The sequence below is a fragment of the Falco biarmicus genome, chromosome 6 (genome assembly GCF_023638135.1).
Source record: "Falco biarmicus isolate bFalBia1 chromosome 6, bFalBia1.pri, whole genome shotgun sequence".
Taxonomy (NCBI): Eukaryota; Metazoa; Chordata; class Aves; order Falconiformes; family Falconidae; genus Falco; species Falco biarmicus.
This window is the reverse complement of record NC_079293.1, coordinates 19,269,108-19,295,606: the sequence shown is the minus strand read 5'-3', so window position 1 is coordinate 19,295,606 and position 26,499 is coordinate 19,269,108. Positions and strand designations below refer to the sequence as shown.

The 26,499-nt window shown below is 42.0% G+C and overlaps 1 protein-coding gene and 1 long non-coding RNA gene across 5 annotated transcripts; both read right to left on the bottom strand.

The window, feature by feature from the left end:
• Positions 1-1,541: 1,541 nt before the first annotated feature.
• On the bottom strand, positions 1,542-13,960 carry LOC130151983 (glutathione S-transferase 3-like). 3 transcript variants are annotated; one of them, XM_056344809.1, is made up of 7 exons: positions 13,854-13,960; positions 10,879-10,985; positions 10,148-10,199; positions 6,445-6,577; positions 5,954-6,095; positions 4,799-4,930; positions 1,542-1,842 (listed from the first exon to the last, which is right to left on the bottom strand). In XM_056344809.1, exons 2-7 carry the CDS (start codon positions 10,963-10,965, stop codon positions 1,720-1,722), a joined length of 669 nt encoding a protein of 222 aa, XP_056200784.1. In that variant the 5' UTR covers positions 10,966-10,985; positions 13,854-13,960; the 3' UTR covers positions 1,542-1,719. The 3 variants fall into 3 exon arrangements, with proteins under 3 accessions (XP_056200784.1, XP_056200785.1, XP_056200786.1); XM_056344810.1 differs by lacking the exon at positions 10,879-10,985 and having other exon boundaries at positions 13,854-13,893; XM_056344811.1 differs by lacking the exons at positions 10,148-10,199; positions 10,879-10,985 and having other exon boundaries at positions 13,854-13,885.
• Positions 13,961-16,305: 2,345 nt separating this feature from the next.
• LOC130151984 (uncharacterized) lies at positions 16,306-26,369 on the bottom strand. 2 transcript variants are annotated; one of them, XR_008822832.1, is made up of 4 exons: positions 25,941-26,369; positions 23,231-23,330; positions 21,335-21,386; positions 16,306-20,566 (listed from the first exon to the last, which is right to left on the bottom strand). It is a non-coding gene; the product is annotated as an uncharacterized LOC130151984 (long non-coding RNA). The 2 variants fall into 2 exon arrangements; XR_008822833.1 differs by lacking the exon at positions 25,941-26,369 and adding an exon at positions 25,838-25,940.
• Positions 26,370-26,499: the final 130 nt, after the last annotated feature.

Genomic DNA, 26,499 nt, shown 5'->3' with positions numbered 1-26,499 from the left:
TCCTGGGGATCCAGGTGCCGATGCCATCCACAACGGCTGCCATTGCTGAGCCCAGTGGCTCCGTATTTGGAGCAGAGATCCAGGGTGAAAGCAGGGCAGATCCATTGCTCCTTTCAGCCTCAGCCGACTCTGACATCAGACCTGGGAGCCTTTTGTGTGGCACATTCTTCCTTGCTCACATTGCACCAAAGTCACTTTCCAAGAAACCTTAAATAGTTTTTCAGGATAGAGATAATGAGCACAGCTCACTAAAGGATTAGTGAACTTTCCTGCACAAGGAGAGATTGGGAAGAGAAATTTGGGCGACTTTATTACACCTTTAATGCACCTGAGCTGTTCTAGCCATGAAACCTCTGCTGCTCTGTGACCCCACTCCTCCCTTCCCCATTGCCACTCTGTGAATCGCCTTCACCGCTGCAGACAGGCCTTGCTGCGAGGAGCTGTGGCCACCTTGGTGACACTGGTCCCAGCACATGGCCAGAAGGGCAGGTGGTGCCCCACTGTGCCGCCAAAGCAGTAGCACCCCTAGGCTGCCATCATTTCACTCTGTGCAAAGTGGCAGCTCAGGCTCAGGTTTTGCCCTCTGGACCTCTCCAAAGATCACATCAAACACGAGGCAGTGCCAGGTCACGGGCACTGGAAGATGCCATCTATGTTACTGAATTGATGTTGGCTCACTCAGGGCTTATTGGTCTGCACCTGCTACTCTCGCCCAGTCCAATCCAGGGCCCAGCTGCAACAAGCTGCTTGGATGTGGTCACACAACATTGGGTAATAAGAGAGTTTAATAGCATGAATTATTTAATAGTGGGTATTATAATCTAATTTCCTCAGAGCCAGGCAATGGAGCCTGGTGCTTCTTGTTTTACTAGGAAGAAGATGTAGCTGGCCATTGGTGTCCAGAACTGGGGCTAGGAGGCAGCTGAGGGTCCCCAGATTGGCAGATGAATGCACAGAAAGAAGCATGAACAAACATTGAACCCGAGTGCTCATCTGTTTGAGGATGTGGCTCTGCCCTCCCCATTCTTTGAAAAGGTTTATCACGTGAAAAGGTGCAGAATCCAGTGCACTGGGAACAACAAACTAAGGTGCTTGGAAGAATCAGAGGAAGAAAATAATGGAACTTTATAAAAGCTGGTTCCTAGGCAAGACCTAGGAAGTGTAAGAAACAAAAGAGATTTGGCTTTGGTAACAACAGATGAAACCACGACTAAATTAGAAGTTTCACTCACACAATACACAAAATATAAAAATAATGTAAGTACTTACCAAAATTGCTCTTGAAACAAGTCTACTTCTTTAAAGAAGTGATTCAGTGAGTCTTCTTCTCTTTCCTCTCTTCCATAGCTCTTATACTGAACCTATTTTCATCCAGAAAGTATCTTCTTCAACATGTTACATTCTGACAATACTAACACCGCATTGGTTTTTTTCCAAATGAATAAATTCTCTACTATACAAATAATTCTTTGCTCCCACACTCCTTTGTTTTCATGTTTTACTAAGCATTTGATATCAATAAAGACAAACCTACTGTCACATTGCCAGGGTAATCAGAATGCTTTATTTCCATTTTGGGGCTTTTTTTTTTTTTTTTTTAACCATTGATTTTAACTGCAACAGTAACAATTTACTGAGCTTCCTACTTCCTTTGGTTTGAGCTTCTGAGTTTGGGGTTTTTTTTCCAGCATTTTGAGTCTCAATGAAGGTAGAAGGCATTCATTTCTTAAAAATCTTCAACACAGTTTCAACATAAGATTCATCTGGTTGGGGTTTCCTTGGGCTGCCAGGCTGCAGGAACTTCTTAATTGTAGGCATATTGCTCATTCTTATTTTAAAAGCCTAAAAAATAAAAACAACAGAGTAAGAGAGAAATTCCAGCTACTTCAGTAGCAAACAGTGCTCCCTGCACAGAACAACTGCTTCCCCCCTGCTGCTAGAAGAGACCCTAACATTCATTCAGATTTCTTGCCATCTACACAGTCGTCTTCTGTCCAACAGGAGGAGGACCTTGCTGCTGCAAAAAGCCTGTTCTTACCAACGAAGGCAGTATTGGAGCAGACATCTAAATCTCTGCTGTGTGAAAGAAACTGAAGGCAAAAATTCAGTGTCTGGGAGCACCAGGGACTAGATTTGAAGGTACAAATACACTGACCCAGCTTGTGAGCTTTTTTTCTTTCTTTGCTGGTTCTGATGTTGCAAACCGCTATGTGGGCAAACAATTATATATTTTAACATGATTTACATTTTTACTACAGAATCACAGAATGGGTTTTGAATGTCTCCAGAGAAGGAGACTCCACAACCTCTCTGGGAAGCCTCTCCCAGTGCTCTGTCACCCTCAAGGGAAAGAAGTTCTTCCTCATATTCAGAAGGAACTTCTAGTGTTGCAGTTTGTGTCCGTTGCCCTTTGTCTTGTCGCTGGGCACCACTGAAAAGAGCCCGGCCCCATCCTCCTGGACACTTGCCCTTAACTGCAGACATCCATAAGGTCCCCTCTCAGTCTTCTCTTCTCCAGGCTACACAGGCCCAGCTCTCGCAGTCTTTCCTCATAAGGGAGATGCTCCAGTCCCCTCATTATCTGTGTAGCCCTTTGCTGTGCCCTCTCCAGCAGTTCCCAGTCTCTCTTGAGCTGGGCAGCCCAGCACTGGACACAGCACCCCAGATGCAGCCTCACCAGGGCAGAGCAGAGGGGCAGGATCACCTCCCTCCACCTGCTGGCCACGCTTCTCCTAATGCACCCCAGGGTCCCATTGGCCTTCTGGGCCACCAGGGCACACTGCTGGCTCATGGCCACCTTGCTGTCCACCAGAACTCCCAGGTCCTTCTCTGGTGTATAAGCCACTCCTCCCAGTTCTGTATCACCAGCAAACTTGCTGAGGGTACACTTTTGTCACTTCATCCAGGTCATTGATGCATAAGTTGAACAGAATTACATTATGTAGTAAAATGATGAGCTCTGTGTCTAGTATGCCCACTGTTGTCCCACTGTCCCAGCATTTCTAGGATTGCGTGGCTGAAGGTGAAATGACTGAAGGCATCCTTGGCTCAACTCAGTTGTCCAGTAGAGGCTTCTGATGCTGTGTTGTAGTCTACAGTAGCCAAAATATCTATATAGGGCTAGCAGATATAACAGAGCCCCTCAGGAAGGCCTATTTCCTCCTGGAGCAGTGGCTGTAGGCCAGGACTAGGATTAAGGAAGAGCTAGGCATCTCAGGTGGCAAGAGATGCCTGTGTTAAGGCAACTGAGGATCCTGAAACATCTCATCGTGCAGTCAGAAAGACTCACTGATGCAGATTGCAGCCAGCTGGAGACCCCATGGTTAGCTGAGCAACCTTAGATGCACAAGAACCTTCTAACAATGGGGCTAAGGGAGAAAAGCTTTACAGAGCAACAGCCAGTTCTTGCTGGCAGATGTATGAAGTTAATTCCCTTTTCCTTGCTGGAAGGATAAGAGGGAAATACAAGAAGGAGCAAGAAAAATAAAATAAGTAGCCACCACTTTTAGAAACATTCTCCCTTCCAGCAGTAAAGGAATCCCTCCATAATTCCAGGCACGGCTTCAATGTAACTGTGCCCATGCCTAGTGGCTATGGTATCTTGCTAGAAGACGGGAGTTAGAGACAAGAATTACCCAAGTCTGCAAAACTGCTTATGTGATAAAACCTGACACATGTAACTGCCCACTTTGTGGCTCAAGTGCCTCATTCTTTCACACTAAATTCAGGCTTAAACTGTTGGGGTTGAGATCTAAAAATTTTTGTAAAAGTAATCAGAAAAAAAACGTCAAAGCCCTTTTCCTCATCAGTTCCATGCAGAAAACCTAACTGTGATAGTCTGATGCTGAACTGTTGGTTGTTGTCGTTGGGGGTTTTTTGTTTGGGTTTTTTTTTTTTGTTGAAGGGAATAAAGGCAAAGTCTTTGAGTACACCCCTTAAATTAACTGTCTGTAAGCACACAGAAGCATGACCTCAAGCCTTGCATCCTCAACCCAAATTTGCATTGCCTACACTGCTTTATTACCTTGATTACAGGCACATGAGAGGACTAATGAACACTATCTGCTTCTTTCCAGTCACAGACTACTTGGGTCCACTGCATCTCAACACTTAATGACTCCTGCAGGTCACACCCCAGGCTTGCCCACGCACCATGCTCTATAGCATGCTGCGTGCTTCTGATTTCTGGTCAAGGCTCACAGCAGAAGTGCCTCACTTCTGCTTAGTTTCAGACTTTGTATGTGACACAAAGGCAGAGAATTCCTCTTCAATTGTATCAAGTTGATTACTGACAGCTAACTGTGTCGATACTAAGGCTTCAGTTTGTAGTCATAGTGTAGAAGGCAGAAGTGAGGCTACTGGGATCCCAAAATTGTAATACCAGCCAGTACAAAAAAATGGCACACTGTACCTTATTGTAACATGTCAATCTGTACCACAGACAGCATTTGTTACCTGGCGTTAGATAGCATCTACTGGCAGGAAGCAGGAAAATGAAAACAGGGCAGCTTAGGTCAGTGATTCCCTTAGGATGACATTAATTTATTTCTATTGAGAAGGCATATACCACTCAGGTATATGAGGTATATAGGCATACCTGAACAGAGTTCATCAGGAGCACAGTGTCTTACAACAAACCAGCTAAATCAATTCCCTCTTGTGCTTGATGTTAAGCATACATATAATAGTGACAGTTCCTCAAATTGCCCACACTCGTGATTTACATAGCATGACGAGGTGATCACTTTAGGATTGCCCTCTAGCTCCTGAACACAGGCATGCTCGATAACCACATTACCTGCAACTGAGGAAACCCCGACAGCACAGCAGGTATTTTCTCCTCCACTGCTAAAATGGCTTCAATTAGCTGAACATCTGCCCAGCTGAATTTGTTGCCCACGAGAAAGTCTTGGCCATGTTGTTTTAAAACCTGTAGAATACAAGAGAATGTGGGCTGCAGATGAGAATGGGACATGTGATCTCTGGCAGCTAAGTCTCACAGCACAGCTGTAGAGCTGAACAGCAACTATATCTGATATTTCAGGGTGGAGTTTCCAGCTGGAAGCTGTGAGCCTAAATCACTTCATTATTGTTGGGAAAAAATCTGAACTGTTGTAATACACAGGCTGCAAACTTTGGTCACTTAGTAATGGTGAATGATAATAGGCACTGGGAACAGGGACAAAACTATATGCTTAAGTAGATTCGTTAACAGTCATAGAATTAAACATAGAGATATTGGAGGAACTAACAAGTAACTTGGAGAACTTCTAAAACTGCCATTCAGATACTTCATTGAAATTTATGTCCCATGTTGATACCAGGGAAGCAAACTTAGAAATACAGAATTACAATAGCTAACCAAAGCAAATCCCTGCCTTTGGGAATAAATTATTGTAAGAACTTCTAGGATGTTCAGCCTTTATTATTGTTTTCCATCAACAGTAGATGAACGTTACAAAAGTAAGAAATGTTTCCAGATGCCCAAGTCACATGGGCTTTGTTTGTTGTTTTTGAAAGTGGGATGTGCAGAAATCTATGTTCTACTAAAATACTCCTAATCTCTCCACCTGATGTATTTGCAAGCAATTTTTGCATTTGTCTAATGAAAATGTTCCAACTGAAATTAAGTATAGCAGAGAGATGTGCTCTAAACAAAGGTAAGTGTGGAACTATCCCCTCAAGCAAAAAAGAAATCATACCTGCTTGCTTTTACTTTAGTGGAAAGTTTTACTGCATAGCTGAGAACATACGACTTTGTAGATGTTCAAATACCACAGCCCTGACAACACAAGTCAACAAATAAAGAAAATGTGCTGTGTGTTTCCCTTTGGGAGAGCCAAGAAAGCTGGGGATTTGGAACTGACGTGCACTACAAGCACATTCTTATTTTGGGGAAACTTCTGATAATTTGCAATACAAGTTTTATAGACACATCCTTACTGTCACTTACCTTTTCAAAGACTGGAAAGTACCTGTTAGTTGCCCTGTCCTTAATTGAGTGAAGACTTTTCTCCTTTGCCTCAGGTGGAGAGAAAGGAAACATCAAAATCATTTGCATCAGATCTGTTATTCCTTCCACATACATGTCGATCCTGTTGGTGGGGGGAGACAGTAGAAAAGAACACAGAAGTTATTTCATCTGTTTTCCAATTGACTAAAACTACTTAGACGAATTTTGTATCCCCACCGTAGTGCCAATTTTCACAGCCAAAACGAAACATAAGCTAAATATTTTTTAAAGGACTAAAAGCCTGTTTCTGTTCAGCAGCATTTCAGAAGCAGTGTTTCTGCTAAAACCTAAGCAAAGGCTAGAATCCTTGCTTTTTATTGTGTTAGCCTTTATCATGCCTTTCTACTGGATTTACAGGATTTACTTTGTTATATATAACGCAGCTATCAAATAACAGATTGCTCATTAAGTGAAAGGAGGTGTTACAGTACAGGGCTCTCTCCTTCAAGTCTTTCCCATAGAGATTGTATTTCCCTGCTACATAGCTGAGGATGGCTCTGGTCTGCACCATCTTCATTCCATCGATCTCAACCAGGGGCACTTGCTGGAACATCAGGATTCCATCTAGGGTGGAGAGTTGAGGGAAAGCTTGTTAGTTCTTCCTAGACTGCTATCTTTACAGGAGAGCGAGAGACTAAGCACATTTCTTTGCAGTGTAGCAGATTATTGATATCTTGCCCTACTGTAAAACTCCATGCGGTAAACTAACATGGGAAAGATCAAATACGGACTAGCTTGCACCACGCTTTTGTAGCTAGGTCATTACAGTGCACTGGGCCCCTTGCTTTACAGCACTGCCAGAGCTTCACTGGCTGATGGGAGCTGGCACTGCTTGCTCCTTTGGGCTTCTGGACCCTGCCTCATGCTGGCAGGAAAAGCCTGAGCCAGCACTTTCAACCCAAGGGACTGGAGGAGAATAAAGGTCTGTGTTAAATCTGAACTTAAAAAAAAAAAATCCAATTATTTTGAATGCAGATCAGTTCCCTGTCACAGACATACACACATGAGTAGAAAGAACGAGAGGGGCAGTACTGCAGCAAGGCTGAGCTACCAGGATAACAGAAGAGGTCAGGCCACTTAAACATTGTGAAGCTCTCCAGCTTGGCAGTCCTGGGTAAATGGCTGAACTTAGTTATCTCAAAGGTCTTTTCCAACCTAAATGATTCTATGATTCTAAACTACAGAGTTGAAGGCAGGGACTCTAACAGGAGTTGCTGTTTAAGTTTTAACAATCCCCCCAGGGACAAAATTTTGAGAGTACACATAGATTTTCATTACAGGCTTATCCTCACTGTCATTCCACAACAATTCAGACCTATTTAGATACGTCTTCGTAGTCTCATTTTCTCCTGGTGCTGGTAGGAGCATTTGTGGAAGCCTTCAGTGAGGCAGCTCTGAGAGCTAGGCTGACGAGATTCAGAATAGCAAAGTCAGCCTTTTCTAGACCAGTTTTCTGCTGGATTCTTTCATGGTCTTTGGCGATACTCCCTCCTCCATTTACACATTCAGGGCATCTAGAGAACAATCCCGCCCTGTTCAAATCACAGCAACATTCAAAATCCAACTAGGCAGCTGTCACTTTGCATTGCTCAAAGTTAATAATTTATTTTAATTGCTCAGTTTTAATCTGTTCAATGCGTCCTTCTTTCAGGTGTAAAAGTTCATTTTAACAGACACATCTGTTTGCATTGTCCAATAGCTCCACAGAGCTATTAAAATACTTTGCTAGTCTAGAATTAATAAACATTCTTCATTCATTCTATATTATTAATTTACAGTTTAAATTCAAAGAGTCGTTCCATCTGCAGCAATGAATAGCCTTTTTTTCTTGTAAACATTCACTGAAAGATCATGTGTCTTCATGTCTTTCCAGGACACACCTCTGCAGCTTGATATCTATCTAGCAGAAACAAAGTAGAATGGGAAAACTAACAGTTCTGCAAGGGAACTTTTTCAGCAGGAAAGATGTGAAACAATAAAATCTCACTTTCTGGCCCCTGACAAAAAGTGATCCAGCAAATGTGAATGAACTGAATGCATGGTTTGTTTCTTATCTACAGAAAAGAGGGATTTCTCTCTTGTGACCAGCAGTGGACCGCTTCTCCTTGCTTTGCAGTGAGAACCACTTCACATAACCACTGCACAGAATATATATGCAGGATTAAAAGCAGTTTGCCAGTGGTTTTACAGACTGGATTGTGCTGTCAGAAGGTGTTCTGTGGAACATACCTTAAAAACCAATCATTTAGACCTACTTTTCATCAATTACCAGCAGACTTTGTTGATATTCAGGTAGCAACCTGGGCAACCTGTGGCTATACAGATTGAGCCAAGCTAGTAATCTCTCAGGCCAACAAGGTACAGGTCTGGCCAGGCTGATGCGATTTAATTCTCCAGGCCTCCAAAACAGCTGTCTGTCAGCAAGCTGCCCGTTGGGAACAGCCCCTGTCCCAGGCTTCATCCTGGACACTGCTGGGGCATTGCTTAGAAGATCATCAGCTGGCACCTGCTGAAGTCACATCTGGACCATTCTAACAATGTGCTGGTGTTTAAACACAAAATAAGCTAACAAAAAGCATTTTGGAAGGAAGAGGTAATGTGGGGTTATTCTGTGTTCAGACCTGCCCTGCAGGACCGGCAGCATTCCAGAGGTTGCTTTATCAGGATGACTAACTAGTTTGTCTTTCTTAAACCCATCATATTAAATCCCACATTTTTCTTTTGAGTTCTCACTATCTTAATCTCTCTCTCTATATATAAAAAAGCCCTTGATCTTCTTTATAAAACCTCCCTATCCCTTTCATCACCATTTAGTTCTTCTCTCTGAGTATGGATAAGCTTGGATGCTGTATCCAGGATTGTACCACTTGGTCTGGATTAATTAGCCCTGTGAAGCAAATTCAGATTTGGGCTTTCAGTATCTAAGCTATCATACTTAGAGCTATACCTGTTATCTTTACACTGCACTGCTCTCCCACATCAGTTTCCCAGACAGCTGGACCTGCTATTTTAATTCTGCTCTTCATTATACCCTTTTTTTAAAAATATATATATATATATTTAATATTAATTTTTCTGTCAGAATTTCTTTAAACACAGCTTGTCCTTTCTGACCAAGCAGCCAGAATGCAGCCAAGTCCTCTCCCAAGTCTCCCAGCATGATTTCACAAGCTCAGCCTGCTGTGAGGTTTCTCTTAGATCTCCTGGGCAGCAGGTAAACTGTAGGGCAGGTGCACTCTGTAGTGCTCCTCATAGTCCCAACTCCTTCTCCACCCTGGCAGCAAGGTCTTCTCCTTCTAGGGTGGCTGCAGAGGGATTTGGTCTAGCCAAATATCAAGGGCAGTGGCTGTGGATATGCACTGGTATTTGGGAACTGGTCTCACTCCCACGGCTGACATGAAGCCTTTGTGGCTTGCTGGTTTGACCATGTCAGACTTTCCACAGGTCTCCCCGCTGGGTCCCCGTTTTTTAACTGGCAGAAGCTTCACAGCTCAGGCTTGTCCTGCTTAGGACTGTCACTAGTGTGTTTGCAGACAGCCTAGCACAAAGGAAAACGCTTTCCTGGGGATTTTGATGCTATGTCAGCCTTTCATTTAGAGGCTTATCTCACTGAGGTTCAGAACCAACATATAGGTACATCTATCTGTTCTAGTCATCTCAACAAGAGCTCAGGCCAGCTGGCACAGAGTGGCCATCTTCATTCTATGCAGTGCTCTCTGCCTATAGAGCATGGCGGTCACATCTAAGTGACAACTTGGAAATGGCCCTTGGCCTGGGACAACTCCCAAATGATGCCTAGGAATTGCTTTGGGGAGTGCTATTCACCCTGGACCAAAAATGTGTCAGGAACCATGCTAACAGTTCAACAGCATACATAATTAAGTTCCATTAAATAGGTATATTTGCTGCTCCTGTTTAATGCGATACAATAAATGAGTCACAGAAGCTATGGCTTTTAGCTTATAGGATTTGTTTGGCACTGGAAAGAACAGGTTACTCAAACCCAGCATTTCAGTATTCTAGGTGTGCACCTGGAAGTTTGCACTGGTTTAAATAAACTAATTTTAAACCACAAATTTAGCTAAATTGGAGCAATTTTCTGAGGTGCTAAGCCTCAGATGTTAGGATTCTTACCTTTGATTAACTTTTCATACTGTTCTCTTGTTTCCAAAAAATTTTCCTCAAACTGGAAAAGGAGACACAATAGTGTTATACTGCTGTATTTTAGCATTTTTCTTCTGCAAGTGACTACACATAACCGTATGCAGAAGGGTCGAACTAAGCAAAAGATAGTGGGCTGCATCTTCAACTGCGCTGTTTGGCCACAGATGTCCTGAGGATCCCCCGTGTGTCCTCACAGATGGGGAGGAGCAGAAGGTCCTGGCCGCTTCTGCCGCAGCACTGATTCAAAAACAACCTAAGTGTGGGGACATCTAGAGGAGGGAGACGGGTTATAGCTAGTGCCAAGGGAAGCACGAGGTAAAGCAACTATTTCTAACCCCACCCCAGGGCATGCAAGTCAACAAAGCTCTTTTGTTTATACACATTGCAACTGCAGGCAGAGTAAGACTGAGTTAAGGTGGTTTTGCACAGCGGAAACCTCAGGCTAATTAAGGACCTTTAAGTAAATCCCCAATATGATTAATTGGTTCATGGAACTGATACTAGCTCTAATAAACTCCAAGCTCCACTGTGTTTGCACCCAAAGTATTAACACCAAACAAAGTCGTTAACAAACATGCAGTGCCACTGGCCAAATTAATTTAGTCACCCCCTTGCAGCCATTTATCCTCTATGTGCATGTTAAATTGTTCCTTGCTGAGGCCAGTTGGAAACACCAGTGTGGAACACAGTAGTCAACTAACCTCCACACCAGCTGCTGCCAGCAGCCATCGTATGGTCTCCATTCGCCCCCTTCCATTAAGGTAGGTAAGCCTAGGCTTCCCTGACATGCTTCTGAGCTCCCGGTTCCCTGAAAAATATGAAGCAGAAAACAGCATCTCATAAAACTGGTGTAAAGTACCATTATTTTGATGTGAGAGAGAGCCTTTTTTATTCTCGCTATGCCTGCTGATGTTTAAACTCCATCTGGTTTAAAACAGAAGATGAGAGATGGGCCAGTGACACTACAGGCTGTGCTAGGAAAGGAAAGATGCGCAGATCTGTAAAGCCTTCCCCAGCGCTCATACAGAGGTTTGGTATGATTATAAGCAAACACAGACATGTTTAAACATGTGGTATGAATCCCAAGCTACAGGGGGAACCTTGCTGTATTTTAACACAATTATACGAAGCCACCGAAAAGTCTACCACATCCCCAGGGAAGTTATTCACTCACCCTCCTTGCCCTCATCCTCATTGAAAAGATGAAGAGAAGAAAACAAAACATGTTGTACTAGAAGGCTGAAATAGGCTAGCTTTGTTTGCCAGATGTGGGAGCACATTTTGCAGCTTCAACTGCATCCACTTCTTTCCTCATTTAGGGGCAAATGAATTGTTAATCTTCCCTTTGTTCCATGAAACAGGCTGAGCTTCCTTGGCAGTCCTATTGAATGGCTACAGCCTGTTTCATTGCTGCTTACGGCAGCCTTGAGGTGTCCCTCAGAGCCTGGAACGTAGATCTGAATCTAGCTGCGTTGCTTCAGGTGCCCCCCAAAAGTATCCCCTAGGGCACCAGGGACCTGCGTGCCCAGGGGGTGGGCGCATCGGAGGCTGTCTGAAGCTTGCTGTAACAGCACCTCTCTGCACCATGAGCAACAGAGCTCCTGGCAGAGACAGCATGTCTGTGGTGAGCTGTTTCATAACTAGGAACGAGCTGGAATACTTGTGCTGACACAAATAAAAGTGTTTGCAAATCAAGGCCTTAATTTCTCTGTGCTTCATTACCCTGATTGCTTAAAAAAAAAAAAAAAAAAGGACTACTCTTCCCCCTTCACTAAGATGTTACTATCATACACGAATGACGGGGAGAAAAATGCTTTAAAATGGGTATCCTAATCATGTTCCAATGGCTCAGAAACCTGAGTGCCTGATTTAAGAAAATATTTTTACAGATGAGCCCAGTTTTCTCAGAGCTAAAAGCCAAGGGCACAACATCATGTCTGTCACACTCTGCATCCACATGATGTTTCCCATTCGAATGAGATTCAGTATGGTCCAGTTATGTGTTTTCTTCAAGTCACAATGCTTTGTAAGCATACGGAAAATAAAGTACGTTTGGAACATATTTTGCCAAAACCTGATTTTAAAGAACAATCAGATTGAGAGTTCTCCCTTGAACATTTCTGGTAAGAACCAAGTCATGTCATCACAATAAATAGGGATATTTTGGGTAATTTAGACAATATAATCCAAATACACAATAAAGGGAAAAATGATCACCTCCAGTTTTAAAGTGCAAATAGCTGTTGCTAATCACAATGTTTTGCCTCTAGGACAATGGTTTTAATAGTTTCTGCATGTTGTGTGATTAGCTTTCACTATATGGCACTGCAGCTTATCTGTATAGTTCAAAACATACTTTCTAGATACATCACACCCAAATCATTTCAACACACATTGCCTGAACTTGTAATGTGCAGAAACTTACAGTAAATAAGACTTTTCCTTTAACAAGAAAAGCCAAAGACTTCAATACCAAGAATATGAAAGTTAAAATTTTAAATTACTGGACAATTTATCTATTGTTTGTAGAACAAAAATAGAGTGAAAAGCCTTAGGTAGGTATCATATTATCATTTTACATGAATAAGAAATTCTATATGGCATTATATTATGTGAGAAGAATAATGAGAAATAGAGAATAAAAACCTGTCATCAGCTACCTTTTTTTTTTTTAAGAATAAGTCTGTCAGATGTAAGTAGATTTTAGTTGCCTTAAGCTTCTAACACAGAAAAAAACCCCTTGGTTTTTGGTAAAGTCTCCTCAATCTTCAGGTCCGCTGAGTGTATCTCCATTGACTATACAGACTTGACACAGGTAGCTCACATTAAGACTGCGACATTTCAGTGCCTGGGTCTGGACCTGAGGAGTGCCCTGAAGGCTCAGTTTAGTTGCCCATTCCTATGTGACTACTGACACCTGAGATTCCCTAAAGGTGGGCAGACAGAACCCTTGACTTACCAGAGACAGGATGACTTTTTCTACCTTAAATCAGTATACTCATTCATCTAGACTCTCAATGCCTTTTTGCATTTATTTGGGGAAAGGTACAGCTAACATAGACAAGGCTCCCTCAGAACTTCACTTGGTTCTCCACTATTTTTCTAAAATTCTAGCAAGAGATTTGCAGGTTGTTGTGTTAAAAAAAATGTTGTTTTTGATACAATATATTGATGAATTATTGGTAGCCAAGGAATCTTGTATAACTGACACCCATTCCTTACTGTTTGCCTCAGCTGAAAAAGGCCATTGGGACTCTCCACATAAGTTACAATTTTTATAACAGAAGCACCGAACACCTGAGTTACATTCTCCAACAAGAGGAACAGTGTTTATCTGAAAACCATATTAAAACCATTCAAAATCTACCATGAGCAGGTACTAAAAACAAACTCAAGCCTTTTTAGGAGCAGTTTCATAGCTACCTTGCTCAGCTCTGAACCGCACTGCAGGATTCATGCCCTGGTTAAAAAATTTCTTTCTCTTGCTTTCTCTCTATTGCAGCTTCTAGCTGGTGAGTAACTATTGAGACCACGCTTAGTATACCTGGCACACGAACTAAAGAGAGCAGAGAATCTACATTACCCCAGTAGATGCCCTAATACATTTGGAAGTCACTTCACTATAAACAGTCGCTCAAATGCTTTAAGAAAAAGGAAATTTTAAGTTAGTACTTACCTTCTGGCCTCAACTCAGCTTCCACCCAGCACAGGCAGGTTCCCTCCGGGTGATTAAACTTTGGAGCTTGGGGGAGTTTCCAGCTATACCCAATTAGAGAGAAAATCTCCCATGGCTGTTAAGCTGGCACTATCCAGCTTAAAGACATATGTCTCTGAAAATTGCCATCCAAGGCAGAGACTTTCTTTTTCAGTTTGCCGATTTGACTATGCCATGGGGGTAGCCTCATAGTTTCTACAGTAGCCATCTATGCAAACTACTGTCTTGGAATTACTGGAGCTTTTTACCCAAATACTAGAGCGAGACACTTTAATATACTAAGAAAATTACAGATTTTTCTGGGTCATTTTTAGGGTAATAGTAACCATTTAAAGACTAACTGCTGACATTTCTAGGCATATTTCACTATTTAACAGCAACCCAGGTTTTTATTTCCACAGAAAAGATACCCAAAGAATAGGATAACAATGTTCAATTACTTAGAAGTACAGTTTGCTGGTGTCAAACTTAAAGTTGGTATAAAAAATAGATGAGTAGTTTATGTCACTAATCACCCCATGTCTTAAGGCAACCGCATTAATTTTGGAAATTGAGTGTATGTGGCTGATGCTCAGTTAGACATGAAATGAACTATGATTTTCCTACCCTGTTTCCATGAAAAGTAACTGCTTCAGATTTGTTACAGACATTTCAGGGGAAAATATGAAAACTGAAAGTGGGTGTGAATGGGAAATGGGTTTTTGGTGGCAAAGATCAGGTTCTCACCTCTAACATAGACCCATTTGTGATGCTGGGCATCACTTTACACCCCTGCAGCAGATGTCAGCACAGCTAATCTGAAAATCTGCTCACAGAACCCATGCTGTCATCAAAAATTGTGTTTATCAGTCTAAAGCCATGGCTGTACTAACACAGCATCTCAAGGTGGGGAATCTCAGGACAAAAATCTCTAGTGACTACCTTGAGGAAATCCCTCCAAAGCTGCTACTTTCTTTTTTCCCCACAGTTGGAGTTTGGTTATGGTTTCTCTGCCTGGCAGTTGCTGGCAGACTCATCTAGAGGACGCATTTCCACTAGTGGCTTCTCACAAATTTGTAATTTACATGCTTCAAAGGTTGATGATGTCAGAAAAAAACTTACTGTATGGTGCTTCTTTATACTTTGCCTAATTTTAACTCTCTCAGGTCCATCATTCACTGAATAAAGCACCACACTAAATGTACATTTCTGTACTGTGTCTATGTCAGGGCCAGTTACCACCCCCAGAAAATTCCCCAGGTATGGGTTGGAAGTCCAGCATAGGCCCAGAACTGTTCCCAGCAGGCAGATGGGTACAGCACCCTATTCTGGAAGCTAGGGCTGTAGTGTAAATGCATGCTGCATCACGCTAGCTGGCAGCGGTGCCAGCCAACGGTCCCCATATGCCTAAAGCACTAATGTAGATGCGGCTACAGTAGGAGTGTGGCACATGCAGGACAGGACAGCTGAGTAAGAAAGGAGCATTTTTGCATATTTGTCCATGATGGCAGCACTGAATCAAGATTAATCTATTCTTCCTTTTGAGGTCTTTGATAACAGCATACACCTGAGTGCAAAAGTTGGTTCAGGAGCAGTGACCACAGAAAAGCATGCAAGTAACCATTGTCTCCTTGTCTTTTCTGCAGTCTCAAATGCTGCCAATGGCAGCAATAGGCTTGATGGCAAAGAAGAAGGGGAAGAAGAGGTCTCTGATTTGATGCTCAGAGATGAGTGGTCAAGAAAAGCATTCTGATCCTTTTTGGATTTTCTGAATTTGGCCACATCCAACTTTAACTGTTGTTCCCCTTCCACACACTCCTATTTGCCAGAAACCTTCCCCCTTCTTCTCTCTTTATTTTGCTTCCAGCACAGCCTTTCATAATGTAACTGTAAATCTCCCTTGACTTGACATCTAAAGGTATTGCATCAATGAGGTTACTATCATCTATAACTTGAATAGCTGGTCTGTAAACCTCTAGAGTAGAAAAGAAAAGAAGTTTCTTTTATTAATAATTTGTTAAGCCACACCTGTGAGTATTCAGGCAGGTGGCATGGAGCCCAGATGCCACTTAAGTGATCTTGGGATTGGCATAGGCAGAACTTAAATAGTACATAAACCATGCCCTGGTATGTCAGGCTCCCACTGTGCTCTGCAGACACACTTCATTGTGCTGTAGGTTAAACAAGTCCAAAGTCTTCTTGAACGTACTTGCCTGCAGTCCTCACAAACCACTAAACTGGCCTGGGGGACCACCTGATGTCAGCTTCCAGCAGTGTCATCTCAGAGGCGAGAACAGGTTATATGACTGACTGCCACTAGGGAATTAAACAAGGGCGGTTAGGATCCTCCCCATGCTGCTTATCAAGCTCCTAAACTGAAGCATACCACCATTGTGATAAAAAATTAGAGTCCACATAAATAGTTAGAACAAGTCATGCATCACTCAAACCTAGACTTGCTGCAAAACTTCAGCAACTGCTCTGTTTCTGTCCTGGAAGCTTTACTGGTTTACTTTACACCCAAGGACAAAGTTAACCAAGCTTGTATTGACCCTCGCACGTATTTCTGTGAGCTGTTTGGCACTTACCTGCACCACTGGCACAGAGAAGTCTGAACACTGTAATCCTAATTCTGATTTACACCCATTGTGCTGCTGGCAGGGAGAGCTTAAATGGAGTGTCTGTTTACAGAACGTTATTTGGATTGTCTAGTCATTATTGATATAAATATAAATATCTCAACACGGTCAAAAGAATGATTTATATAGGTGCAAGACAGGCAATATCAAGGCTTCAAAGCCAACTGGAAAACAGTTGTACTTAGTACAAATTTCATTGTGAAATATTCTTCTTAAATAACTCATAATGACTTCATCTTTTGATAGAAACTTGTGTATGTTTCCCCTATTTGGTCTCTGGTGTGTGCTGTGAAACTTTCTAGGACTCTCAGTTTGTGTGTTGTTACAACTACAACTAATAATAATCTAAGCTTAGGTTTAAATAATCCTTTTATTTTCAAAAGAGAATGTAAAGAAGCAAAGCAGATATTGCAGTCCTATTTTTATCTGCTGTTGACCAACTATATAGCTAGACAACAATTTGGGGTTTTTTCCCAGTAAAAAAGGGGGGTTTGCAATAAAAAATATTTAAATTGATCCCTTGAATAAATTTAATATAATCTCTTATTCTGTAAAACATTTTTTGTTTGTTTTGGTCCTTTTTTAAATAAAACCAGACTTATTTATACATCTTAGACAGGGAGAAATAGGTTTTATTTCTTCTATTATAAAACACTTTTGTTTTCACTGAAGTACGAGTCCTTCTCTGTCTCTCCTACTTTGACCTCACGCATAAGAAATATCTAATAATTTTATCTAACTTTTTTTTAACAAATTGAACTGTAATTCACTGCTCACATGCATTTCTCAGCTTTGCTTTTTCATTTTCTTCCTTTCGTATTTTACTTTGTTGGCTGTGTTTCCCTACGCTCACTTTATTACTTCTGCATTGCGTAAGAGCGCATTTTAAGTTTTCTTCCTCAAAACTTCCAATGAATATGGGTATATTACTATTTCATTTAATTACTTACAGAAAAGGCAACTCTGAGGGAATGGAGGGCACTTTCTCTTCTACATCAGGATAGCTTCAATCAGTTGCTGGACTTCCACCCACAGAAGTTTGACAGACATGAAAGATGGGTAAGTAGCTTGATTCAAGAGGGAAAAGGCTTACAGGAATTAAAAAACATTTTACAGTTTTGCTCCAGTACAGAGTTGATGGAGATATTAATGACCTAAACCTACATTTCAGGTTTATTTCTGCATCCCTGGACAGTTTTATAAATTGCATATGTACACTAGCTGCTACATTTCCATAAAAACTACAAATAAAAAATGATCAGAAGAAACAGTAGGTATGGTATAAGATACATTAGAAGTGGAGGGAAAGATACATGGTTAATCAAATGTGCGCTGGGTCAGATACGAATCTTCACTTGCTTTTGTTCACTTGTTCTCAAGGAGAGGTTTTCAGTGCAAGTTTGATAATGGAATAGGAATCTGGTTCATATTGCCCAGCTCGTTAGCAGCACTAGAGACTATAGGCTCGGTGCTCACTCCACAAAAGCAACATCTCACTTATACATAAGCCTCTTTTCATCAGTCTGGGCAGTGGGAGGTTAAATTGAATGTAAGCATACAGAGAACTGAACTGCCTTTGCCATAGCAGGAATATTAAAAGAAGGCTTTGATGTGCTTGAGAACCATATTGAAACAGTGAACAGTCTTTACATACAAGATAATGAAGTTGTAATAAGTAAAATACAGTAAATACATTCATGTTAGAAAAACGTTCACGGGGCTATGTTTCACTGCTGAATGTGGAGACTCCTAATCTTCTACACAGGAAAAAGCAGAAAAGACAGATCAGTCTTTAGGACTGAAACCTATACACTGGTCTTCAGTAGTCTGGCTTGAAGAGGCATCCCTCTTGCTTCAAGGGGAACCAGGACACTATATAACTAGTGAAGTCTAACTCCATCCCTTTTGTAGGACAAAGATGACCTCTGGATCCTGGAGATGTACGTTCTCTAGCCTCAACCCTGCACTGCTTCATATTAGCGCCTATTGCTATTAGCAAGAAAGTACCATGGCCCTGTCACAGCACTCTCCAAACTATCAAGCAGCAACAAGGTCTTTCCCCATCTCATACCAGCACACTCTCCATCCAGCCCCTCTGCAGCCTTCTCCTCATATAGCCTCATCCAGAGCACACTCTCTTTTCTCTTAATTCTTCCTCTCCCTACTTCTCCCTCAGCTGCTCCCTCTTCATTGGCTCTCAACCACTTCACTTAACCAGCCACAGCTGCACCTTATCCCCATCGGCCAACCCACCACCCCTGAAACCAGCCCACAGTTGTATATTATCAATGCTAATTAACCCAGCTTCATTCTTCTACATGGCCCAAGAAAAATAAACACTGTGCTTGTTTGATTGAGGTTAAGATACTCCTGTTACACCATTGTTTTGTTGTGCGTGCCTACTTTGTGAGAACTTAAACTTAGAATGAGATACTCTGCAAAGTGTGAGAGTTAATGCTGTTCATTTCAAAGCTGTCTCTGTGCAACCCCTTCTTAGAGAAACTTTCTCAGAAATAATTGTTCAAAGCAAGTTTTCAGAGGAATCCAGAACAAACAGTTGTCTGCTAGATCACCCCTTGAGTAAAGTTCTCCTACAGCAAAACTATCTGCTGAATAATAGCAAGAATTAAATCAAGTAGTTACTTCCTTGCTTGAAAAAGCAAGCAGGGGCATGATCTACGCTTAAACTAATGTTTATCCGAGTATGCTAGCACAGTTGGGATCGTATGTGCTAAGCTATAGCATTTAAGGCTGAAAGAGGTGAAGATATTTTTCTCTTGCCAGAAAGGATAACGTTTCCATTCCATCTTCTCTTGGATGATGTTTCCAGGCCTGAGATCCAATGGTTCTGCTGCAGTGTAGAAATTGGTCTGAAATAGTAGTAGTTGTAGGGCAAGCAACATAAATGAATTGCAACCTGCAGCATAACCAGAAAATTGTCCCCAGTTCTGCATTAGAAGTGATGCCTATAGCTAGGTACTTCATGGGTCAATGTCAGAGCTGGACGCTGAGTTATACAACTATGCTATTTCGAAATTTCCATTGGACGTCAAAGTTACATTAACTTTCTTGGATGCCAGTGCCACATTGGGAGATGGTATATGGTTGATTATCCACCATGTCCTTCATCTCCTCCTCCTCTGAGTTCCTGCTTCTCCCCTCAGTGGGAATTTAGGGAGAGGGAATTTAGCTACAGTAAATGCAAATGTATCTTGTTTATTCATTCCCAGTATGCATACTGATACTTTTTCTTCCTTGAACCCGCTTCAACCGATTCTTCCAATCATTTGCACCATTTAAAAGCAGGTTATTGTAAAGTAACCGTTAAAGTCAGATACTTCACTAGCTGACGATTAGTTTTCCTTCTTTTGAAAAACTATAGGAAATGGACATTTAAAGACTATGTATTGAGATAGCCCAATCACATTTTTTCCCCTTGACACAGACACAACATTAAGATTTGGATTTAATTTCACATGAAACCAGAAGTTTTCCAACAGCTTTTAGTTGTTCTTCCCCCAGCTTCTAAACCATGCACTTTTTGCAGGGCTGTGGAACACCATGCAATCACAGATAACATCAATGGCAGATCTTATTTTGCAGCGAAAAGTTAAAAACTAACCATTGCTTTCCAGAAAGTTTTCTGTTTACAGCAGTAGTTTAACATTTACATGCCAGTCACCTCTTGAATACGGGTATTAATCTTTTACTAAAGCTCAATAAACCTCTGCCTCAAATATTTTTGTGTAAAAATAATTAATTTGGAACAAATCAGTTGGCTTGTGTCTAACTGGCCTGTCATGCTCACTGCAAATTGTGTCACTGAGGCACACAGGTGATTCTCTGGGTGTGCAAGTATGCAATTAATTCTAGATGTATCTAAGCTACTATAATAAATTCAAGAAGAGTAATACTGTTACAGTACAGGGCTCTCTCCCTCAGGTCCTTCCTGTAGAGGTTGTACTTCGCTGCTATGTAGCTGAGGACGGCTCTAGTCTGCACCATCTTCACCCCCATCAACCACCATGGGCACTTGCTGAAACAGCAGGCATCCACCTATAGGGAAAAACACACGTTATTCTACTGGATCTAGTAACCACGTCAGATTTCTTGCTGTCTTCAGATCATTACTTTTATGGTTAGCTTGCTGTAGGTAGTCATTATATTAAACTGGAGTTCTTCCATGCAAACAATAAATTACAGTGGTGCAGACAAATTAAACTGCAGAACACAATTATTTTGGATTAGTTGAAGTTGCAGTCAGTCAGTTGAAGTAGCAGTCACTGAAGTTGCAGTCAGGACAACGTACAGCAACTTTTATGCTGAAATTGAAACAATACAGTGAAGACAATCACACTAAACACCAACTGAGTAAAAACTGTCTAATTCTAAATACATTAAAAAAAAAAAATCTGTTCCATTATTTAGAACACAGTTGAAGCAAATATCATATTCCCAAATTCCTCTCTTATAACCAGTATCTTAAGCTAAATCAGGACATTCAGTGAAGGTTTAAAGATATGTTTTTTCCAAGCTCCTGAAGCCCAGGGTAAGTTTGTGGCACCAGATGGGACACGTAAACAAATGGAGAACAGAACAAACCAGAGGCATGGGAAACTCTCTGGGTTGGAAAGACATTCAATTTTCAATTGCATCTGTCCACATATAGGAAAAAAAGCAGCAGCTGCAGCTGTTAACAGCTCTCAGTCTTACTCCCCTCTCTGCTGTGTGGAAAGAAAGTCACACACAGTCTTCCAAGTCTTCTCTTCACGTGTCTTCTCTGAGACTAAGTCTGGTCACACTTGAGGTTTCATGCGGACTCACCTTACAGGAGCTTCTCATACTGTTCTTGGGTTTCCAAAAACTCTTTTTCAAACTGAAAAAAGGGAATGACGAAGAAGAGGAAATGAGTGGATTTTTCACATTTCTAGAACAGATAAACTTTTAAAGCATCGTAAAAGGGAGAGAATATATATCATGATTCCTTCCATTCCAGATATGGCTCTAAGGGAGAAAGTACCAAGGGCAGAAGCACTGGCCAAACCTCTTGGACTGGGCTGCTAAAGGCAACCCTAGCAGAAAAACAGGCCAAAAGAACTGGAGTGAGGATGGCTTGTTTGGTATTGAACAGGTAATTTAATGTGAAATAGTCAACAATACAGACTAGGCTGTCCTTAAAATGCTTTCTAGTATGTGAAAAAAAGACCTCAGTTGTGGGATATTTTGATTTGGGAGCTAGACAGGAACAAATTCTTAGGAAGTTAAAACAAAACTTTTACAAAATAATGTAAATAAACTTCCAGCAGGAAGTTTAGTATAGAAGCATGTTTAGGATACCTGAAGATGAATTATCCACTAAATGAGAAACAAAAAGGTACAGAATGGCCTGTAATCAGAATGACGTAGTTATATTTGATATGGATGACAATGGCTGGTCCAATCACTGATATTTATGGAGGAACTGAGTTCAAGAATAAGGCACCAAAATTAGATGTCTACATGTAAGTGTTTGCATGTGCCATTCATGTCTATAGGCAATGTAAGCCACGGAGGCTAGAAAATGATTGAGCTTACCAATTTCTAGATACCTAGCTATGGAGTCCCAAGGAACCTTCCTCATTAACCTCTCTCAGAACATCTGCACAACTTATGTTAATTATTAAGATTTGCTATATTAGGGAAACCCCAGAAGATCAGGCATAATAATACAATGCCAATGTCCAACTATAGTAAGAGTGATCACAGAATCTGAAATACAGAACCTGGGTTTCTTCTAGTGAAAAGCCAGGAAAAGATTATCTCAAGGAAAAATGTAATAATTGGCACCTATCAACAGGTGGGGATTTTTTAATATTAAAAAAAAAAAAGAGAGAGAGGGAATTAAAACATAGGAACAAATGATGCAGGGAAGTAGCCAGTTATATCTTCTGTAAGGCCTTCAAATAAGGACTGGTGATCTTTTTGAAAAACTCTTATTCCTTGGCTCACAACAGGGGTAACCGTATGAAGTGCACCAGCCTATTGCATAAAAGAGGACACTCGGAGCAGCTACTAGTCCTTTCCATCCTCAAACTGAATTATCAGTTTATCACCAAGATAGATGGCAAATGAATAAGTAAATTATATCCCATTAAAAAAAAATATTTTAAAGTGGTGTCTTGCTTCTCTGGTTTACCCAAATGTATTTCTTCCTGCTCTAAAATTTTTAATTTCCTTACACATGTGGGCCACTTCACCCTGTTAAGCTTCATCTAAATGATGCAAGTAAGACAAAAATATATTTCATGCTATAGCTTACTATGGAGGATGTAGCCAGTGGAGGTAAAAATAAAATAAAAATCTGTGTGAGCATCCAACTGAAAACAGAAAGACTAGAGAAAACATATTTGTTGCTGGTTTATTTGGCACAGATAATACTTGTTATGCAGGAACACATCTATCATTCAGCTCAACAGCTCTGGGTCAGTAATCGAACACTTAATTAAGCACTGCACATTCTTGCATTAAGCAAGAAACTGGATTACAGTGTCATTGCTCAGAAGACATGTAACTTGAGGCCATACTTTTGTGTGCCTAAGAGTGTTTAATTACACTGAATAGCCAATGCTCATTTACTATTGTATCTTGGGATACCTTTTCATTTTTGGTTAGTAAGCTGTGATCTGCCTCAAAGACAAGCTTACCAATGTGCAACTTAAAGTAAAAAACACTAAACCAAACCTCAACGCCAACTGCAGCTAACAACCAACAAACTGACTTCGTCTTGCCTCTTCCATCAAAGTAGTAAAGTTTTGGTTTTCCAGCCATGACTTCAAACTTCCTAGAAGTGTTATAAAAGATAATGTTAGTAATGACACAAAAATCTGATGGCAGCTGGGATAAAGGTTCACAGGTCACTCATGATAAAAATTTAAGTCTATGTTTGACAAAACACTTCAGTAAAGTTTCAGTCTACACTGACTTGGTTTTATGCTGCACATAAAGTCACAGTATTTCATAGTGTTTTCATACCCCTGAAAGTCAGGAAAAGTAAGTATCAAGTTGCTAAGTAGGAGATAACAGAAAAAAATAGTCACCCCTAAGGAAGTCCTTAAAACTTTTAGAAGATATAAGTTTTAGCACTAGAGTTACTCAATCAGCACTGAAAGCCAAGTTTTGATCAAAAGGGAGAAGAGGAAGTTACAAATCTGGCAGCCCTTATATCAAAGAATGCCAAAAGTATCTAAACATTAACTCTATGCATACTGAGGTGAAGTATGGGAACCTATTTTCAAAGCCTCTCACTTTTCTTTCCAGCTGGGGTGATCCAGGGTATGTGATACAGAATCGGCAGAAGCTTCCTTCAAAAGAATGAGCAGTTTTGTCTGTAATAATCCAGATTAAAATATGAAAATTCAGACTGTTACACTACTTCTACTGGTTGCATTTCTCTCTAGTAATAAACCTGTTGCTAAGCAAAACTTTTATAGACTTTTCAGTTAACCAAATACACCATGCTTTGCAAGCAACATTTTAGTTCTTGAATGGCTTAATAAACAAGGCTATTAATTGTTATTCCTGTCTCAGCAGGAATTGGGTCCACTGTAGAGCCATAAACCAAAGGAGCATTAAATTTAATCATACTGGTATTTCATATGCAGAACTCTGTAATAGCAACTCCTTGCTGCAACTGAGAGCTGTTTTCTCTCTGTGGGGAGATTTCTTGTCACTCCAATCCACAGTTCAAGAACTGGAAAAGAGGCTGTTGGCATGCAAACAATAATCTGCAGTCCCCGATGTTGCAAGAGCTCCTTCATAAACAGAAGGGAAAAGTGACCTTTGAAAGACCTTGAGCACATGAGGCAAGCAATCAACTTGTTACCCAATAGGCCTGAAAACAGAACACAAAATACAAGACTGCATCTGGCCATGGGAATTCAAAGGGGCCAGGCTATTTGGCCCTTCATGTCTGCTTAGTGGCCTCCATTTCTTCTTGGGTAAGTCACTGGGAACTAAAACATTGCTGAGTAGTATCTATACTGCTAACAAATTTAGGAGTGCATGAGAAACAGGAAAAAAGGACTACAGGAAAGTATTGGTGTGAACTGCAAGTAAGAACAGAACGAAACAGGAGTTGCTTGTAATACAACTAAATTCACAGAAGAAAAAAGAAACTAAAGGTGATTTTTCATATGAAGATTAAAAATTTAAATGAACAAAAGTCACCTTTCTTCAGCGCACCTTCCTAAGACATGCTCCTAGCAGGCCAACTGACACGTCACAGGAGATCAGCAAGTTGCTTTTGCCAAGCACACACCAAGGCAGCAGAGATAAACAGAAAGTACAGACATGGTGGATGTTTATCTTGTAAATACAGGGGGATCAGCAAACTTTGAAGACAGCTGTAGCATTCTGTTTCCTAAGACTCAGCCTGCCATGCAGTATTGGAATAGAAAGTCCAATGTGTTAACTGAAATCTGATGGAAAGACAGCAGCCCCCTCTTGGGATGGGCAAAGAGCTGCTTCTTTCCCAGCTCTTCTTGCCAGAAGGAGAGAAAACGGCAATTTGCAGTAAGGAGCTGCTATTGCAGGTAGGCTGCTGGCCATTCCCCTCAGCCTGGTATCTCATCAGCAGAAGGACTTTGGGAAGAAAGCATCTGAATTTACACCTTTGTTGTGATTTATGAAGGCCGCCTGGGCTAACAGGGGGAAAGAGGGAACATGAGTATCTGTGCAAGAAGTCATTGCTGCCACCCTAGCCACACAGACCACAAGAACATTGGTGAAGAGGGCCTGGAGACCAGCTGTGCCTGGCACATCCTGCAGATCCAAGACTCCAGGACCCGACTGTCACTGCTTGCCTTCAGCCGCCCTGTTCCACCCCCTCTCACGGAACACCAGCCTCCGGGGGAAAGCCCCCCGCTCAGCTACGACAGGCAGTAACCTCCCGGGCCATCGGCTACAACCCTGCCCATTCACGGCAAGTTCTGTGTAGACACGGGATGAAGCGCGGTTCATGCTATTAAAGGGGGAAGCTGCCATGCTGGTGGTGGTGGGGTGAGGGCCTGAAGGCCAAAGCAGAAGAAAGCGAGCTCCCACGGGATGGGAAGTGCTGCAGTAAGCGCTCCTTGCACAAGTGCTCCTTAAGCCCAGGGCAGGCAGCCTGTGGCCAGGGAGGTTCTCCCCGACCAGCCACCCCAATGCCAGCCCAGCCCCCCCAGCCCCCCATGCCACCAGCGCCAAGCGAGCCAGGGTGGTGATAGGAAAAGAGAAGTCACAGAAACCCACGGTATTCACACCGAGTATTAATAAATAAATAAATGAAAACCTAAAAGCAAGCGAACATACACGGCTTTTAACGAGCGAGCCAGCAGCGGCTCCCACCGCGGGGCTGCCACCCCGCGAGGGAAGGAGCCGGGCCCGGCCGGGCCGGAGGCCGGCACACACCCACCTGCCCGCTCACACTGCCACGGCACCGCCTCCAGCGGGACAGCCGCCAATAGCAGGAGTTTATTTTGCATATTTCGCAAAGGCTTCTGGGAGAAACATAAAACAAAAAAAGTCAACAATAATCGGATTTTAAACTTTTTAGACCGAAACTGCTTATACTATAAGAGGCGGTTGCATGGCGTGGGTCAAGGAATTGTCAGTCTCGACTTGTCGCCATGACCTGAAGATATTTTAGATTCTGACCCTTATATAGCGTTTGGGGCCAGCTCATGTTCTGGATGTGAGGGCGATCTGGCTGCGACATCTGTCACCCCATTGATCGCCAGGGTTGATTCGGCTGATCTGGCTGGCTAGGCGGGTGTCCCCTTCCTCCCTCACCGCTCCATGTGCGTCCCTCCCGAAGCTGCGCGCTCGGTCGAAGAGGACGACCTTCCCCGATAGAGACGTACCGTTCATCGGTCAAGGGTATACGGTAGCTGCGCTCCCCTGCTAGAACCTCCAAACAAGCTCAAGGTCCATTTGTAGGAGAACGTAGGGTAGTCAAGCTTCCAAGACTGCAG

Coding starts and splice junctions, on each gene's coding strand:
- LOC130151983 (XM_056344809.1), bottom strand. CDS start 10,965: ATGTCAGGGAAGCCTAGGCTTACCTACCTTAATGGAAGGGGGCGAATG. Junction 6,096..6,444: donor GACTTGAAGGAGAGAGCCCT/GTACTGTAACAC, acceptor CCCCACCAACAG/GATCGACATGTATGTGGAAG. Junction 1,843..4,798: donor CGGGGTTTCCTCAGTTGCAG/GTAATGTGGTTA, acceptor TTTATTTTTTAG/GCTTTTAAAATAAGAATGAG.